The sequence below is a fragment of the Clinocottus analis genome, unplaced genomic scaffold, assembly GCF_023055335.1.
Source record: "Clinocottus analis isolate CAN_PGR_092001 unplaced genomic scaffold, fCliAna1.0.p SCAF_1, whole genome shotgun sequence".
NCBI classification, from domain to species: Eukaryota; Metazoa; Chordata; class Actinopteri; order Perciformes; family Cottidae; genus Clinocottus; species Clinocottus analis.
Genome location: NW_027175820.1, coordinates 24,804,554 through 24,823,816, shown reverse-complemented (window position 1 = coordinate 24,823,816; position 19,263 = coordinate 24,804,554). Strand labels below are relative to the sequence as shown.

Sequence of the window (19,263 nt, the reverse complement as noted above, 5' to 3'; positions counted from 1 at the left end):
AACCAGACATTTAAAGGTACAGTTCCATACACCACCATCAAAGCAGCCAACATGTCTGCAAACACAGACCCACACTTTGCATTCGTGGCCAAAGAGTCTTCAGACTTCAGTTTTTTTGCAGAAGTAGAGCTGAGAATCAGTTTCATGACTTTCAGCAAACTTTTTCGCAGAAGTTGAGCTGAGCAACTTCCAGGAACATAAAGCTCTCAGCGTTTGATAAAATGTTCATTATTTCACTGTTTCACCACCGAGGCAGGAGATTTATGATGCTTTAAAGTTCCCAAGGGGGACCTTATTTTTTTCCCCCTCTCGTTGGCATTTCGGCTCTGATGTTTATGCATGGCGGATAAGAACAAAATGAACGCCTCCTTAGCTGTCGTGTCCGGACATAATGGAGGAAAAACAGCAATCGGAGAAGAAAAACAACACATCACTTCTCTCTCTCTTCTCTCTCCTTCTCTGTCAAACTCTCTCGCCCTCCGCCTCGCTTGTAAAATGAGCCGTGTTCTGCAACTTCCATGAGCATGTGTTGGTAATACATATTAGTGCAATAAAAAATGGAAAAAAACACTTTCCCTGGATCATATAGCACTATAGACGACGACGCCCTGTACATAGGTAATGTCCCATAGCCGTTGTAGTTGTTTTTTTTGCTGAAGGCAGCTCAATTGCAAAGGAGTCGATCCGGCGTAATTCAGAGTATTATTCATTTAATTTGTAGCCCGTGACTTGGCTTTGTTTAGCTCCGTGCCATTTGTTAATAAATCCGGCCCCGCTGCTGCACCGAGGTGCCACTTAGAGGAGTGCAAATTGGGCTTCAGGAGAGGAGGCGATCCTGCAGGAGCTTGTGCTTTACAACCCTCCTCAGGCCTGATAATGGAGCGTACCACCTGGACGCCGCTCTTCTTGTTCTTCTTGTTCTTCTTGGGCTTCCCAATGGAAGAGAACCACCGATCACGGGACGGGGACGACAACAGTAGCCGATAATTGTGGTGTGACGATGAAAATATGCCATTTTCTGGACTCATGGTTTCATTTGATCACCTTTTTTGGGGGGAAGGGAAACCTCTGGGTTTAAAATTGCACTTTGCCGTCGGGTGAAAATTGCATCTCCGCGTTGTAAACCTTTAAGCACCGCGGGTGGATAACAAACGCTATAAATCAACAAGCCCACCGTGTGTTTTATAGGTTTCTCCAGAGGCCGTGTGTTCCCGTCTCTTTGGCTTGGTGTTACATGTCGTATCCTGTCAGCGTTGGGAAAATGGTGGCGTTGAGGTTGAGGCAACTAAAGAACTTAGTTTGGATTTAGGCAGGAAAAAGTAGTAGTAGTAGTAATATGTATGTATGTTGAAGTGTCCTTGAGCAAGACACTTAATTCCTAGGTCCTTTATGAGCCTACCCAAAGTATGGGTTAAAATGAAGAGATTATATTTCCACTTGTGGGACAAATAAGATATAAAATACTATAAAAATGAGTATACTGGTAAGCTGACCTTTTGGAAAACCACCTATTTTAGGCCTTTTTCCCGAAAATGCCATCCCCAAACTAAAAAGTGTGTATCTCTGCAACCACTAGGGCTATTTGAATAATGTTGTTTTTTATAATAAAAGGTACACTAGGACTGTGTTCAGATGTGTAAATATCAGTCTACATGTTACTGATTAAGAGGAAATGAAGATGACACACAGAAAGAAATGAAAAGGTTGTAAAGCAGCCGTAAAGTCCAACTCTAACCCAAACCATAACACAACATGTGAACATTCAACATGTGAACATTTAACATGTGAACATTCTCTCTGCAAAGCTAGACTTTGATAAAGTGAAGCAGAACAAAGTTAGAGAGGGTTTAATACAGAGAACATTCAGGCGAGAACGCCACAATTTGCATTGGGGCCCATTTTGCGGATTGGTTTCTAAAAGGCAGTTAAAATCATCCAGGGGTTGGTTTGACACGAGACGTAAACGCTCACGCGGCTGCCGTTTCTCAAAATAAAAACATTAGCATTAGTTAATCAAAATAAGCACGATCGTAAACGCGATGACTTTGCAGAAATCAGTTTGACGGATTTGCATTATCCTTCTCGTTCAAAACATCGAGTTATTCAAAGAGCCCAAAAAGAAGTCGTCTGAACGATGTCCCAGATTCAACGTCCTCCGCTAACGACATCTGGCAGTCTGACTTCCCGAGCGCGTCCCAAACTTTAAAATCTGCTCCTCAGACACGCACAGCTCCTCAGCAGGAAGTGAGCCGCGGCCGCTATTCAGCGCCGCCGCAGTGTTTCCAGAGCCCGCTCTGTCCGCCGGCTATTGTGGGCTGAGTCATTGTTGGCAGATGGAGATGAAGGCGGCACCAGAGGCTGCAGGACGGCTGCAGAGCCCCAGATTGATGCTGACGAGACCTCCGAGCCTCACTGGAGGTCGGCCGGGGAGGCAGGAAGAGTGTGTTTGCTGTTGTGAGCCAAAGACTCAACGAGGGAACCAAACAGAGACGCTGGATCTTTTTTTGTTTGGGTGCAGTAAAGCGACATGTTATATAATATATATATATATTGGCAAAAGTGAATTACAGAGGACGTGACAGGAACTTAAGGAGAGAAATACAGTTGATTGCAAAATGCCACGTGAGCTTTTGCTAATCAGGTGAAAAGGAATATTTCTGACCTTAAAATGACCATTTGTAAATCAACGACGCTCCCAGTGTTACGTTTAAATTTTTGAAGGAATCTAGTCTCTGATGCCTCCATGGGGAACAGAGAATCAAGACATTGAGAAATTAATTGTCTTGATATAGTTTAGCTGTCCTTAAACGATGAATTCAAGGGAAGAGTTGGTATGTTATTGCGAAATAAATGGGTTTTTTTGATGGTGAAGTATTGCTTTTTCAAAGTTTGGCAACTAAAAATGTTATAGCAACATCATATCAAAAGATTGTTTAATAGGAAAGAAACAATAAGGTTGAGTTTGAGATGTGAAGGAAACCAGAGGACGAACGTTTTGGGTGCAAAAAGCTTGTTGATTAGCTTGTTGATTAGCTCCTTGGCTAGCTAGCTGATTAGCTCGTTGAAATCAAAGAAATAATAACTTTGGGTTTGAGATGTGAAGGTTTTTTTCAGAGGACGGATGTTTTCGGTGAGGCTTTTGGTCGGTTGAGGACGAAAACAACATTCACTGCAAGAATATTAGCACTGCTGTCCGTCCTGATTCAGTCACAATGGAAACAGACAGAGATGTTAGCTGTCGTACTTATAGACGAGATCGCCCCCTTTGGTGCAACAAGCTCTTGATTAGCTTGTTGATTAGCTCATTGGCTAGCTCGTTGATGAGCTTGTTGGCTAGCTTGTTGGCTAGCTCATTGATTAGCTCATTGTCTAGCTCGTTGATTAGCTTATTGTCTAGCTTGATGTCTAGCTCATTGTCTAGCTCGTTGTCTAGCTTGTTGGCTAGCTCGTTGTCTAGCTCATTGATAAGCTTGTTGGATAGCTCGTTGTCTAGCTCATTGTCTAGCTTGTTGTCTAGCTCGTTGTCTAGCTTGTTGATTAGCTCGTTGTCTAGCTCATTGATAAGCTTGTTGGATAGCTCGTTGTTTAGCTCATTGTCTAGCTTGTTGTCCAGCTCGTTGTCTAGCTTGTTGGCTAGCTCGTTGTCTAACTTGTTGATAAGCTTGTTGGATAGCTCGTTGTTTAGCTCATTGTCTAGCTTGTTGTCTAGCTCGTTGTCTAACCTGTTGTCTAGCTTGTTGATTAGCTCGTTGTCTAGCTCATTGATAAGCTTGTTGGATAGCTCGTTGTTTAGCTCGTTGTCTAGCTTTTTGGCTAGCTTGTTGAAATCAAGCGGGAAACGACCCGACGTTGTCCCAAACCGTAAAGACGCTTCTCTGTTCTTGACTCCATGAGAAAGGGACACACACACGGACAGCGTCGCTTCTCTTTGAGGTCGTTCACTGGGCATTACCGGACTGGAGGTCCACCAGTACGGTACGTTGGCACCAGTAACGCTCCCCGCAGCCTTTCACACACCTGCTACACCGCCCCCGCCATATGGCGCTGGGGCGGACGAGGCCGTGACCCGCTGTTTAGCGGACGTTTGAATCCAAAGCGCCTTCCAAAATATCCACAGCGGACACATTTGTAAATTAGAGCGAGAACAGAAAGCTTCCTCTCAGAGACGCAGAACCCATCAATGATAGCGACGCAGAGTCAATAAAAAGCAGTTCCACCCGTCTGCGTGCTCAGCCGCCATTTCAAAAATCCCAACGGAGGATGAGATGTTAAGTTGACAGTGGGAGAAAAAAAAAAAAATCCAAAGAATATATACGATCCAAGTCTGTAGAGGGAGGGAGGAGACGAGGGGGCGAACAAGTCTGCCCAACTATTAATCATTAAAAAAGCAATTACGGGCACTTCCCCGGCAAGTTTATCAGGCTGTCATCTCCGTAGCATCTCTGTTTAGACACATCGACTCGCTGGATAACCACCAAACACTCTGTTCTCCCGTCAGCTCGGCCGCCAGCTGAAAAATGAGCACACGACGACGATGATGATGGTGACGATGATGATGATGAGCAACAAGACGCTCTAGAAACCGGAAGCTTTGAGGATCCCATGTGGACGTAGAGAGCAGTTTTTACCGTTATTAGTTTTTACACATTGCAGTAATACATTCAGTATATATGTATTTTTATTTCAATAGTAAAAGTATTTTTGTGGACAAACACAGGACTTTCACCCAGGAGACCTGTTTGTCAACAGCTCACACACACACACACACACACACACACTGTAGTAGTAGAGTAGAGTACACGTAGTAATAGTAATAGAGTTACTAGTAATAATAGAGTCATTATTAGTAGTAGTAGTAATAGTAGTAGTAGAAGTAGTAGTAGTAGTAGTAGTAGTAGTAGTAGTAGTAGTACTCGAGTCAATAGTAGTAGTAGTAGTAGTACATGTACGAGGTGCCTCGGGGACGAGGTGCCTAGGGGACTAGGGGCCGAGAGGCTGAGGTGCCTAGGGGCCGAGGTGCCTACATGCCTAGAGGCTGAGGGGCTGAGAGGCCGAGGGGCCGAGGTGCCTAGGGGCTGAGGGGCCGAGGTGCCTAGGGGCTGAAGGGCCGAGAGGCCGTGGTGCTGAGGTGCCTAGGGGCCGAGAGGCTGAGGTGCCTAGGGGCTGAAGGGCCGAGAGGCCGAGGTGCCTACGTGCCTAGGTGCCTAGGGGCTGAGGGGCCGAGAGGCTGAGGTGCCTAGGGGCTGAGGGGCCGAGAGGCTGAGGTGCCTAGGGGCTGAAGGGCCGAGAGGCCGAGGTGCTGAGGTGCCTAGGGGCCGAGAGGCCAAGGTGCTGAGGTGCCTAGGGGCCGAGAGGCCGAGGTGCTGAGGTGCCTAGGGGCCGAGGTGCCTAGGGGTCGAAAGGCTGAGGGGCCGAGAGGCCAAGGTGCCTAGGCACCAAGGGGGCGAGAGCCCATCGTCTCTTCCTGCTTTATCGCTGCTGCCACTGGGCTTTAATGAAAGTGGAGTTCAGTGTTAGGAGGGGGGGGGGGGGGATTTATTCGTGCCGGCACACCTCAGCAGGCTCAGTGTGTGTATGTGTGTATGTGTTAGATTGTGTGTGTGTGTGTGTCTTTGAGAGCGTGTGTTTATCCAGCGAAGGGAACTTTTCCCTTCACATGCCGAGCGGCTGGTGTGGAAGAGATTCATCCCACCAGAACGTTCACAGAATATCTCAATAATTCATCCGCTCATCCTGTAGAAGGAGAAGCGCTCGCCGAAATATAACCACGACCGTGAAGACAAAGTCACGTTTAACCCGCTTTCCTTCACGTAATCGCCCGGCCAGTGGGTGTCTTTGCCGTGGACGTGGATGTACGGTGGCCAGCAGGGACAAACCGAGTGACAGGAAGCGCGACGAGGCGCACGTAGCTTTATGCTAATGAGCGCTAATATGTGATCTGCAGCGTGTGAGCGCCATGCATACTGTATGTGTCCAAGCACGCCCCGATGCACATCTATACACTCTACTGTGTGTGTGTGTGTGTGTGTGTGTGTGTGTGTGTGTGTGTGTGTGTGTGTGTGTGTGTGTGTGTGCGCGTCTTTATGTTCCTGCAGTATATTTGTGTGTGCGTGTGTGTCCGTGTAATTTGTTTATTGAGCTTGTTTGCTCATTTGCTCACGTATGTGTTTGTACACTACATGTGTGTGTGTGTGTTTGTGTGTGTGTGTTGTTTGCGTACTCGTTGTTTGTGTTTAGCGTGTGTTACATTGCGACAACTAAACCTTCTTTGTAAACAAGGTTTTAGTGGGAATTCTTCATTTATAAGAGGCATTATGTCATCAAGTGTCCTTAAAGTATACTGCATAGAAGTACAGGTGTGTGTGTAGGTGTGTGTGTGTAAGTGTGTGTGTGTAGGTGTGCGTCTTTATGTTCCTGCAGTATATTTGTGTGTGTGTGTCTGTGTACTTTGTTTATTGCGCTTGTTTGCTCATTTGCTCCTGTATGTGTTTGTACAGTAGATACGTGTGTGTGCGCATGTGTGTGTGTTATTTGTGTACTTGTTGTTTGTGTGTAGCGTGTGTTACATTGTGACATTAAACCTCCTTCTTTGTAAACAAGGTTTTAGTGGGAATTCTTCGTTTATAAGAGGCGAGGAAACCCATTATGTCATCGACTGTCCTTAAAGTATGCCGTATAGAAGTAATACGTGTGTGTGTGTGTGTGTGTGTGTGTACCTCAGACACACACATACACACACCGAGGCAAATGTGATTGTGTAGCTACAGTAGCTGTGAGTCACACTGCCAGCCTGTCCTCCACGACGGTTAATGAGCTGTCGCCTCTTCCTCCTCTCCGTCTTTTTCTGCTTCACCTCGTCTTCTGTCTTTATCGGAAAGCTATAAAGCAAAACCCTCTCTCTCTCTCTCTCTCTCTCTCTCTCTCTCTCTCTCTCTCTCTCTCTCTCTCTCTCTCTCTCTCTCTCTCTCTGGCTATTACCTGCTGTGGTAGAAAAGAGAGAGAGAAGCAGAAGGAGGTTTACTTCTTCTCCTCTTCCTCTTCAGGTTTTTCCTTCCTCTTCGCGTCACGTGGTGCGACAAATCACGATCTCCTCGCTCGTCTCCTTCCCTCTCTCTCTCCCTCTCTCTCTCCCTCCTTCCCTCCCTCCCTCCCTCCCTTTGAAGGAGGATTTTTAAACAAAGCCAGGATGCAGGAGAGACGTGTCAGAGGACTTGAGTTAGGCCTGGAGAGCCATCCTGAGCGGGGGAAAAAACACACGGCGATAATGTTTCACCGTTAAAGATAAACCCTCTGATGCACTCAGACACTCGAACGCATCACAGAGACGCAGTCAGGTGATTATTTACCCAGAAGCCTCTAGAGCCCGTTTATCTTCAAGTGCGTCCACACCGAGAGGCAACCTGAAGAGTGTTGAAGCTGCATCCTCTCTCCTGACCATCAGTGGCGACTCTTTGGGTTGTATAGAAGTCTACGCTTCATGTGTTGAAGCTGCATTCTCTCTCCTGACCATCAGGGGCGACTCTTTGGGTTGTATAGAAGTCTACGCTTCATGTGTTGAAGCTGCATTCTCTCTCCTGACCATCAGTGGCGACTCTTTGGGTTGTATAGAAGTCTACGCTTCATGTGTTGAAGCTGCATTCTCTCTCCTGACCATCAGGGGCGACTCTTTGGGTTGTATAGAAGTCTATGCTGCATGTGTTAAAGCTGCATTCTCTCTCCTGACCACTAGGGGGCGACTCCTCTGGTTGTATAGAAGTCTATGCTTCATGTGTTGAAGCTGCATCCTCTCTCCTAACCAGCAGAGGGCGACTTCTTTGGTTGTATAGAAATCTATGCTCCATGTGTTAAAGCTGCATTCTCTCTCCTGACCACCAGGGGGTGACTCCTCTGGTTGTATAGAAGTCTATGCTCCATGTGTTAAAGCTGCATTCTCTCTCCTGACCAGCAGAGGGCGACTCCTCTGGACGCTTTAGGGGCGGGGCTACGAGGTGATTGACAGGTCAACACCAGAGCGTTGTTCGTGTTTTCACTTCATAAAAAAGTGAACTAACATTTTGAGCCGCCTTAAAAAAATGTCTTATCCTACATTCGGATGTTTTTAGCTCCGCCTTCTCGTGTCACTTCTGGTTCCAAGAGAAGAGAAAAACAAGTTTAATTAAAAATAGGTTAATTTAAGTAAAGTTAAAAACAGCTACAGCCGTGAGCCTTGAGCTGAGGTTACCAGAGGATTTATTATTCATGGCCTTTTTCTCTCCGTCTCTAAGAAGAAAGACTTTTTGGTTCTTTTCGCATCGACCATTAAGCTCCCATAGCTCCCACAGCTCCCACAGTTCAAGCATGGGATGTAATGGAGCCTCCAATCGTCGGTTTCAGAGTCTCCCTCCGTTCATTCAGCTGCAGCGAGCATCTTCCATCTTTTCTACCTCACGCAGTCCTGTGAGTAATCTATTGTCTGCGAGTAATCTATTGTTTCTTCTAATTAGATGCTACATGAAAGTCACGTATAGCGAGCCGCCGGCTATTTTTAATGGTTTGCTCCAAACTCGGCTGCGCATCTTCAACCCTATGATTCTACTCAATGGCTTAACCACAGTTGCGTGCTCGTGTGTGTGTGTGAATGTGTGTGTGTGTGAGAATGACTCTCAGATAGTATTCCTCCCCAGTGGCCTCCAGCAATCCTCAGACTGTGACAGGGAGAGTAATTGGCCATCAAAGTAATCCAGACCCCCTTCATTCCCCCCCGCTATAGCCGCCGGCCAACGGAATTAGACACTGAATTTAGCCAGGGACATTAAACACAACCTCTGTGTGTGTGTGTGTGTGTGTGTGCTTGACCTTAAGTCACGTGAACATGTATGAGAATATGACCGCGATGCAGCGTCCTTTTTTTAAAACACTCGCACAAAAATAGCCGTTTGTGACACAAAAACGTCTGATGAGGAGTGCATTACAGTAAATAACGGGATTACAGTGATCACATTAAAACCCCAAAAAAAGTTTGCAGAAAATAATTTCATCCGGCGATCTAATTACCCCGCAGACAAAGACCCAGACTGTTCTCTTTGTCTCCATATTTTAATACATTTATAAGACAAAGAGGGGGAAAAGTGCCGAGTTGCATTTTGGGACTGGCGTACAATATATTATGATAAAGCACTGATGAATGCAAACAGTGGATTAGGTGTGGTTTTTTGCATGAATGGATTAGAAAACACTTCCTCATTATGCGTCATACGACGTCATTTAACAGTTTAAAGTGCAGCAAAAGAGAGGAAGTGACTCCCGGGAGCACTGAGAGTTTTCCTGGTGTACAATATATTATGATAAAGCACTGATGAGTCTTTTGCAAAGAAGTGGATTATGAGTTTTTTTTAGCATAAATGGATGAGAAAGCACTTTCTCATTACGCATCATGTGACATCATTTAACGGTTTAAAGTGCAGTAAAGGAGAGGAAGCGACACCCGGGAGCACTGAGAGTTTTCCTGGTGTGCAATACATTATGATAAAGCACTGATGAGTTTTTTGGAAACAATGAATTATGTGGGGGTTTTTTTGCATTAAATGATGTCGTATGATGCATAATGAGAAAGTGCTTTCTCATCCATTAACGGTTTGAAGTGCAGTAAAGGAGAGGAAGCGACTCCCGGGAGCACTGAGAGTTTTCCTGGCGTACAATATATTATGATAAAGCACTGATGAGTTTTTTGCCTACAGATTAGGTGTGTTTTTGCATTAATGGATTAGATTACACTTCCTTATTACGCATCATACAACGTCATTTAACGGTTTGAAGTGCAGTAAAGGAGAGGAAGCGACATCCGGGAGCACTGAGAGTTTTCCTGGCGTACAATATTTTATGATAAAGCACTGATGAGTTTTTGGCAAACGGTGGATTATGTGTGTTTTTAGCGTGAATGGATGAGAAAGCACTCTCTCATTACGCATCATGTGACATCATTTAACGGTTTAAAGTGCAGCGAAGGAGAGGAAGCGACGCCCGGGAGTTTTCCTGGGGCGAAGGGTTTAGAGGTAGTCGCTCTGAAGTACCTTTCGCTTCAACGACCTGTGAAATAATTCAGTGAAAAGTTGCTGCCCGCCGGATGAGCGTCCTCGTTAGCGGCTAACCGTTAGCGCTAAGCCTCCCCGAGCGCCGCTTGTCTCTGGCACGGTCTGTAGCTCGGCGAGCACCTGGAGAGAGAGAGAGGAGTTTAGAGGTAACCCCGATGTGATTTACAGTCAATACGACGTCCGCTGGCTGGCGGGCGGGCGGGCGAGCGCTCGTCCTCCTCCTCTTCCTCCTCTTCCTCCTTCTCCGCCGCCAAGTAATCGCATTTGTGTCGGTACAAGCTGGTAATGCGGCGGATCGATGGAAGGTCCCCAATGCTATTTACTTCCACTTTGACTCGTCTGGAAACAACCTTGAAGGCAGCGCCTCACGTCTGACAGCAGAGTGACGGCGTTTTGTCCTTATGGATTCCCTCTGAGGCCACGCTCGCTGCAGGTTATCGACGTCACCTTGAGTTCGGACCGACGGCTCGTCTTCTTCTTCTTCTTCTGGAACCAAGGGGCTGCTGGGAAGTTGAGTTTTAACGGCTCTTTTTTTAACACAAGTGTCTGGACTCGGCCCGAGCGTTCGAGTCCAGAGACGAGAGTCTTTACTGCACGCAGCGAGGAAGTGAAAGAAGGGTTCAACCGGTCTGAGAGGAGGAAACAAAACCTTGAAAAACCTTGAAAACCCTTGAGTAGAACCCACAGTAGAACCCTGAGTAGAACCCTGAGTAGAACCCACAGTAGAACCCTGTGCAGCAGCGAGGTGGTTTACGTCTGATGCGTTTTCACCTGTTAAAATGCAGGTTATTAAAAACACTTTCTGATGAGCTCTAACGCCTCCGTTTCTTTCCCTCTCTTTCCGTCTTGTTTCCCTCTTTTCCCTCTCTATTCTCTCTCTCTCCTTCTCTTCCTCTCTCTTTTCTTTCTTTTTTTCCCTCTCTTCCCCTCTCTTGTATCTCTCTTTCCTTCTCTTCCTCGCTCTTCCTCTCTTCCCTCTCTCCCCCTCTTCTCCTCTGATCTCTCTCTTCCTCTCTCTCCCCCTCTCTCCTTTTCTTCCTCTCTCCCTCTCTCTTCCTTCTCCCCTCTCTTCCCCTTTCGTCCCTCCCTCACCCTCTCTCTTCCTCTCTCCCCCCTCAATTCCCTTTTTTACCTTCTCTTCCTTCTGTTCCTTCTCTCTCTCTCTCTCTCTCTCTCTCTCTCTCTCTCTCTCTCCTCTCTCTCTCTCTCTCTCTCTCTCTCTCTCTCTCTCTCCTCTCTCCCTCCCTCCCCTCTGTCCCTCTCTCCTCCTCTTTCCTCCCTATCTCTCCCTCTCCCCTCCACTCGCCCCTTCTCTCTCTCTTTCCTCTCTTCCTTTGCTCCCTCTCTCTCTCCCCCCTCTCTCTCCCTCTCCCCCTCTCACCCCCTCTCTCTCTCCCTCCCCCCCTCCCCCCTCTCTCTCTTTCCTCTCTTCCTTTGCTCCCTCTCTCTCTCTCTCCCCCTCTCTCCCCTCTCTCCATCCATCCCCCTCTCTCGCTCTCTCCCCCCCCTCTCTCCCCCTCTCTCTCTCCCCCTCTCCCCCCCCTCCCACCCCTCTCTCTCTCTCTCTCTCTCTCTTTCCTCTCTGCAGGTCCTCCGGTCAACGTAACCTGCAACATTTTTATCAACAGTTTCGGGTCCATCGCTGAAACAACAATGGTGAGCTCTCTGATCCTGATGCGACTTCACTTCCTTTGAAACAGCAACAACTCTTCATCCTCTTCATCCTCTTCATCCTCCTCATCCTCCTCTTCTGAGCGCATCCCGTTTCAAACACTTCATATGAAAGAGAGAGAGAGCGTCTCCGATGCGGACATTTGCATAACAACGCCGCCGCCGCGTGTGTGTGAGCAAGCAATGAGCGGAGATATAAATATATAAATATACAGTATAAATATATAAATATATAAATTTATACTTTATATATTTATATATTTATAAACGCTCATTCATTACACCGAAAATCCATTAGTGTTAATATAACTGAACCACCGGCCGTCACAGAGCAACAAGGCCCGAAGTGTGTGTGTGTGTGTGTGTGTGTGTGTGTGTGTGTGTGTGTGTGTGTGTGTGTGTGTGTGTGTGTGTGTGTGTGTGTGTCACGGCATCCATGAAAAAGGAAAACAGGCTGCACACTAACTTCCATTAAACGCATGAAACTGGTTCTCAGGAGCAGACGCACGGAGAACGCGTGGAACCGCTGCAGCAGAACACGCACACACACACACACACACACACACACACACACACACACACACACACATCGCTGCATTGAAACTGCTGCCGGCTGCAGATCCTCGTCACGCAGAACAAACTCCAGATTTCTTTCCGTCCCACAGAGAACGAATCCAAAAAGAAAAGGAGGGAGAGAGAGAGGGATGATGGAGGGATGGAGGGATGAAGGAGGGAATAGGATGAAAAGATGGAGAGATGGAGGGAGTAGGAGTAAACGATAGGGCGATTGAAAAGACTTTAGAGTGTGTGTGTCTAGAGTGTGTGTGTTCACTGTGTGTGTGTGTCTAGAATGTGTGTGTTCAGTGTGTGTGTGTGTCTCTAGAGTGTGTGTGTCCTGCGGCGTCGTGTGTTTCCTGACTTCCCCTCCAGCGCCCCCTGCAGGTCAAAGTCTTCCCTCATATAAACCTCTTGGGTTCCGCTTTGGGCGACTCGGGATTCGAACCCACGGCCTGTTGCGCCACATTAGTCCATCTGTAACTTTACAAAACGTGGACTTCGTCGTCCTGAGTCAGAACCGGCTCGTCCGTCAAGTCCGGCCCCTGGATGCCGGGGCGGGAGACCCCGTTCACCGCTCCCGCAAATAAAAAGGTGGATTAGAACTGCTGACATGACAGGATTCATCGGTGTTTCATCAAGCCACAAAATCAATGCTGCGGCTCCGAGGTGCAGAGTGTGGCTTCATGGCTCGGACTATAATATCCCTACACACACACACACACACACACACACACACACACACACACACACACACACACACACACACTGCTGCGGGCCGGAGCGCGGTGATAGATGGAGGCGGTAGAATGGCGCAGTGCGTGTTGAAGTCCCCGAGGTACGAGACTTTATTCCTGTTTCAGCGCTCAGTAGGTCTCTCTGTCCCTCACACACACACACACACACACACACACACACACACACACACACACACACACACACACACACACACACACACACACACACACACACACTTCTCTGACTCTTCCTCTCCTCATGAGAACAGACTTGTCCTCACACCAGCTGTAAAACACACACTTGAACATCAAATTCGGCTTCACTTCCTAACACACACACACACACACACACACACACACATCACACACACACACACACACACGTCACATCACATGTGGATCAAAGTGACAGGACCATGTTTTGTAAATCATTTATCAAAAGACATAAAATATGAAAAAAAATAAAAAGAACATAAAGTAATTTAAACATTTATATAATATTCATTTTTCTTATTAAAAGGCTGAATACACTCAAATATTAGGATTTAGTTAACAAAGATCTTCACCTCTACGTGTACAATAATAGCTTTTATTATCTAGTAGTCCGTCTTAATAATTCACTTAATCAATGAATCTATAAATATATTATTTATGAGCAATATGAATGTTTTTTATTCTATATTTTATATTTAATACACTCACACAGTCACACAGACAGTTCACACACACACACACACACACACACACACGTCAGGGTTCCAGTCTCTTTCTATGACTATTCATCACTGTAAACAACAACAACAACAACAACAACAACAACAACAACACAATAGTTCTCTTGTTGGTCTGAATAAACCTTTATTTGAGTTTCTCGTTGGAGAAATCACACAAAGAGAGAAAGAAGTGAGGCGTCGACGCCATGACACCTGCCCCGCTGGTGAGAACATCCTCTTCCTCTCTCCTCTTCCTCTCACCGCGGTGGCGTCTGAGCAGATGCGCCTCCGCGACCTCCGACCCTCTTCCTGCTTTACACACCTGAGCGGCGTCCAGGCGGCCGGCGAGGGATGTGATGACAAGCGTGGAATTAGAATATGGCCGCCGCTGCTTTTCCTCCGCTGGAGGACGAAGAAGAGGAAGAAGAGGAAGAAGAGGGGGAGGAAGATTGCAGTCCTCCATGCGAGGTTCACCGCCTGACTTTAATACATGCTGAAATGAGTGCGGGAGTGTGTAAGTACAGCGGTTCCTCTGTTAATGCTTCTGCAGCAGAGTGGCGGCGGCGGTGGATTGGAACATTTCAGGGCGGCGCTTCACTCCCCCCCCCCCGCCCCCCACACCTCCACCCTCCTCCCCCTCGAGCGTTCGCCACGTGTCCGCCCGCTCGCCGCCGCGGTTCTGAATCATTCCCCGATATCGTTTATTTGCACCCGCAGATTACTTCCCCCCTCATTTGAATACTCACATCCATCTGCAGCCACGAGGAGGCGCCGACGTTTTATGGGCCGGATGACATTTGCGAGATGAGCATTTTTTTTTTTTTTTTTGCCATGAAATAATCTGCCGTTTCTCGATTGGCTTTCAAGGGATTTCAAAATAAAATATCGACGCGTTTAACGGAGGAAGTGGAACGTGGATGTTTGTTGCACGTGTTGCGACCGCTTTGCAGTCTTTATTCTTCTTCGTTCGTGCGTATGATGACGAGAATAACAAGCGTGGACGCCCGTGAGGGGTGGGCGGGACTTATGTGATGGACAGAGCAAACAAACGGGACTTTCACCCAGGAGGCCGCCGTTCACGTCCCGCGTGAAACCAGAAGTAACCGTTTAAATGGTTGGTAAGGTTACGTTACGATAAGTTCTTTGCCTGAATATAAGAAGTGGGCGTCGTCATCGTGATGTCACCCATTGGTTTGCAGACTTGCGATTTCGCCGTCGCCATCTTGGATTACAGGCGGTTTGGATTACGCAACCAATGAATGGAAGTTACCACATTCGTACTGAGGAGGAGCGACGTAGAAACGTCGTATACGTCTCTGGCGTCAATCACCTTGTAGCCCCGCCCCTAAAGCATCCCCTGCTTTTTGACCATAAGAAACTAAAGATTGAAAACCATAAACGTCATGGTAATAAATCAAGAGAGAAGTTATTTTACTCATATACTTCTATACAACCAGAGGAGTCGCCCCCTAGGGGGCCAGGAGAGAGAATGCAGCTTTAACACATGAAGCATAGACTTCTATACAACCAGAGGAGTCGCCCCCTGGTGGTCAGGAGAGAGAATGCAGCTTTAACATATGAAGCATAGACTTCTATACAACCAGAGGAGTCGCCCCTTGGGGGTCAGGAGAGATAATGCAGCTTTAACACATGAAGTTTAGACTTCTATACAACCAGACGAGTCAGTCCCTACTGGTAAGTACCGAGAATGCCGCTTTACCACATTAAGCATAGACTTAATGTAGACTTAAAGCACAGAGGAGTCACCACATGGTGGTCAGGAGAGAGAATGCAGCTTTAACACATGAAGCATAGACTTCTATACAACCAGAGGAGTCGCCCCCTGGTGGTCAGTAGAGACAATGCAGCTTGTCATATTCTCGAGCACAAGAAAAGACGACTCATTCCGCCGAAAAAGGTCGCGCTAATTTGTTCCGTGTGATATATTCAGTGATAAACTTGGCGAACGGGTCTCACTGAAGCTGATTGCCATGTTTTCGTACACACACACACACACACACACACACACACACACACATGCAGCACTGTGGCTGATTGCTGCTTTAAATGGCGCCCGTCGGGGCCGCTGCATCGTCCTCTGGCCGACGCTTTTCTGCAACGCCACTCAGCTTAATGGCGGCTCCGGCCCCGGACCGGAGTGGCCGAGCGCCGTGCTCTGAGAAGTAATTGACAATTAGGGCGCCGGAGAGGCGAGCTAAATGTCACCGCACGCCGAACGGAGACACTCCATCTCAGATCAGGAGGCGAGGGAACGGACAGGTTTTACGATAAAGCTCGAAAGGGAGCGACAGTTAATATTGTCAATCTATGTTCTCACCCTCAAAGCGAAAAGAGATGCTGGAGGACCAGAACAAAATGTCTGCTATCACCTTTAAACATGCATTACCTGCTTGTTCAAACACTGGGACAAACACCTGGCGGGTGTCCTTGACAGGTGACAGTTTTGGGAGTAACACCCGACTGTCAAAGTTGTTGTTTTCCGGTTTTATATTTTGTTCTTTATCGGTCATTTTTAGCTTGTGTTGGCAACTCTCACCACAGTAAAAGTACAGTGAATTACTACCAATCACGGAATATTTGATGTATCACAAAAATACAGAAACTCACTGTAATGAAAGCATACAGAAATATGTTACATTGAATATATATATATACATATATATATATTGTAAAAATTCTACTGTACTGTAATTAGCATGAATTTTTCAGCAGTAAATTACTGTAAAAATAAGCATTGCGACTCCCAGAATGCATTGCTTTCACGTCAAAATATAAGCGTAATAGAGCAGGTCACTGTAAAGATTTCACATAGATTTACATCAAAGTATTACGAGGTAGATTTTGAAAGTACCTGAATAAATCTAAGCCCCTCCCCCCCCAAAAAACACGCCTTCTGCTCGAGGAAGAGTCCCCGGGTAACGGGATCTCAGCGCTATACTCGTCGTATTATTGCAGCTCTTGCAAACCCATAAAAGTGTTGATCTCTCGGTTAAACAGGACGCAGCTTTTAAAGCCGCAGAGGGAAAGTTCAGCTCCAGGATTTAACCTCCAATCGACTCCGACTCCATCTGGGTGAAACCTTTTAAATCTGGATCTTTCTGAATCTTTGATTTGGATCAGTAAAAGTCCAAAGTCAAACATCCGACCGCAGTCGTATTTGAGGAGGATTTACTGGATTATTACGTGAGGATTTAACGCTATGGATGATCTGAGACTTATTTTCCCCAACTTTTATGAAAACTGAATTGGTAGATGTGAACAAAATGCATGTTATTAATAGATGATGGTGTTGAACGCTGTAACGCTGATGGCTAACGCAGAGATGATAAGAGTTTTAAAAGACTTCACTTTAAACCTGGAACACTCACGTCATTTTCATTGTGTTGCTTTTGTTCCGAGTTGTATGGGTCCTTGTGTAGCTTCATGCTGCTCACAGACGTAATGAAGGTGGGCGTGTCTTATTGAAAGTGGGCGTGTCTTTCTGGAGATAGGCGTGTCTTATTAAAGGTAGGTGTGTCTTATTGGAACTGGACATGTCCTTTTTTTAAGGTGGGCGTGTCTTTTTCAAGGTAAGTGTGTCTTATTGGAGGTGGGCGTGTCTTATTGAAGGTGGGCGTGTCTTTCTGGAGATAGGTGTGTCTTATTGAAGGTAGGTGTGTCTTATTAAAGGTGGGCGTGTCTTTCTGGAGATAGGTGTGTCTTATTGAAGATGGGCATGTCTTATTAAAGGTAGGCGTGTCTTATTAAAGGTAGGCGTGTCTTAATAAAGGTAGGTGTGTCTTATTAAAGGTAGGCGTGTCTTATTGAAGATAGGCGTGTCTTACTGAAGTTAGGTGTGTCTTATTGGAACTGGACGTGTCCTTTTTTTAAGGTGGGCGTGTCTTTTTCAAGGTAGTTGTCTTATTGAAGGTAGGTGTGTCTTCTTGAAGGTAGGCGTGTCTTATTGAAGATAGGCGTGTCTTCTTGAAGTTGGGCGTGTCTTATTGGAGGTAGGCGTGTCTTATTGAAGGTAGGCGTGTCTTATTGGAGGTGGGCTTACTCACAATCGTAGAACTCGAGGCTTCAAAAACATCGGTCCACAAACCGGCGGTTGACGTCTTTCACACAGAAGTAAATGATTTGCAAGACTTTAGAGAGAAAGTAGGACAGCGTTTGTCAACGAGGAAGCACATGAGACAGAACATCCCCTCTATTGTCCCGTCATCTTTGATTCGCACAACAACAACAACAAAAAGAGCGCTTTATCAATCAAACCACAGCGGACGGCAGCCTTCAAGCGAGAGAACAGCAATAAGGAGAGAGAGCTGAAAGGCTGAGAGACCACACAGCGACTCACGGGGCATGAGGAAAAAGAAAGATGGCCGTTATGGATCAGTAGAACGTGGACATGAAGGAGGAAGCGGCGAATGGAGGATCGACCCGTAACCCACCGGCTCACCGGTCCTGTCTGCCGGGAACCGGTCGATTCCGGTTCCCCCGCGTGGAGCGCCGGGGTCTGGAGGAGCGATGACCGACTATGAGCCTCCACCAGAGAGCGTGCACACACACACACAGACACACACACACACAGGCACACACAGACACACACAGACACACAGAGATACACATGGACATAAACAGACACACGCACAAATAGACACACAGACAGACACACAGAGATACAAAAAGACACAAACAGACACACAGAGATACAAGCACATACACAGACAAACGCACACACACACAAACGCACACACACACGCATAAAGGCACACACAAACACACGGAGATACACAAAGACACAAACAGACACACAGGCACAAGCACATACACAGACAAACGCACACACACACACACACACACACACACGCATAAAGGCACACACAAACACACAGAGATACACAAAGACACAAACAGATACACAGACACACGCACACAGACACAGATACACACACAGACACACACATACACACACACACACACACACACAGACAAACGCACACACGCAGACACACAGACAGAGACACATACACGCACACAGGCACACATAGATACGCACATACGTAGACACACGCACACACACACTCACACCCTCCTGTTCGAGGTGTTTTCTGGGATTTATTCTTGATCAAGTTTAGTTTTACGTGGTTTCATATAATTAGTTTTTTCTTCTCAGAGAGACGAACCTCCAGAGGAAGTCGTGACGGTCGGACGTGACGACAGCGACGCACAATACGAGATGAGAGTTGTATCAAAGAAAACATGCTAAAGCAGCAAACGGGGATCAAAAACAGTTCCATCTGTCTGGTTCATGTGTCGGATATGAATTATATCTTCCGTCTTTACAGCTGAGCCGCTTCCCTTTGCAAAGAAAATCGATGTCCAGGGAACCGAGTCCCTGATCCTGTTTGTTTTTAAGCTTTTCACCTGGAAGAAAAGGTGCTTTTATTTCACGAGAGATAACAGGAAGTGGTCAGACTGAGTGGACACCACAAAGGTCGAAACAAAACCACCGTA

The 19,263-nt window shown here is 46.7% G+C and overlaps 1 protein-coding gene across 2 annotated transcripts in view; it reads left to right on the top strand.

The window, feature by feature from the left end:
- Positions 1 to 19,263, top strand: part of glra1 (glycine receptor, alpha 1) — a 97,472-nt gene that overhangs the window by 39,844 nt on the left and 38,365 nt on the right. For both annotated transcript variants that reach the window (XM_068572127.1, XM_068572136.1), the window contains one exon: positions 11,659 to 11,726. In XM_068572127.1, coding sequence (XP_068428228.1) covers positions 11,659 to 11,726 — 68 coding nt within the window. The remainder of the gene's footprint in view (positions 1 to 11,658; positions 11,727 to 19,263) is intronic.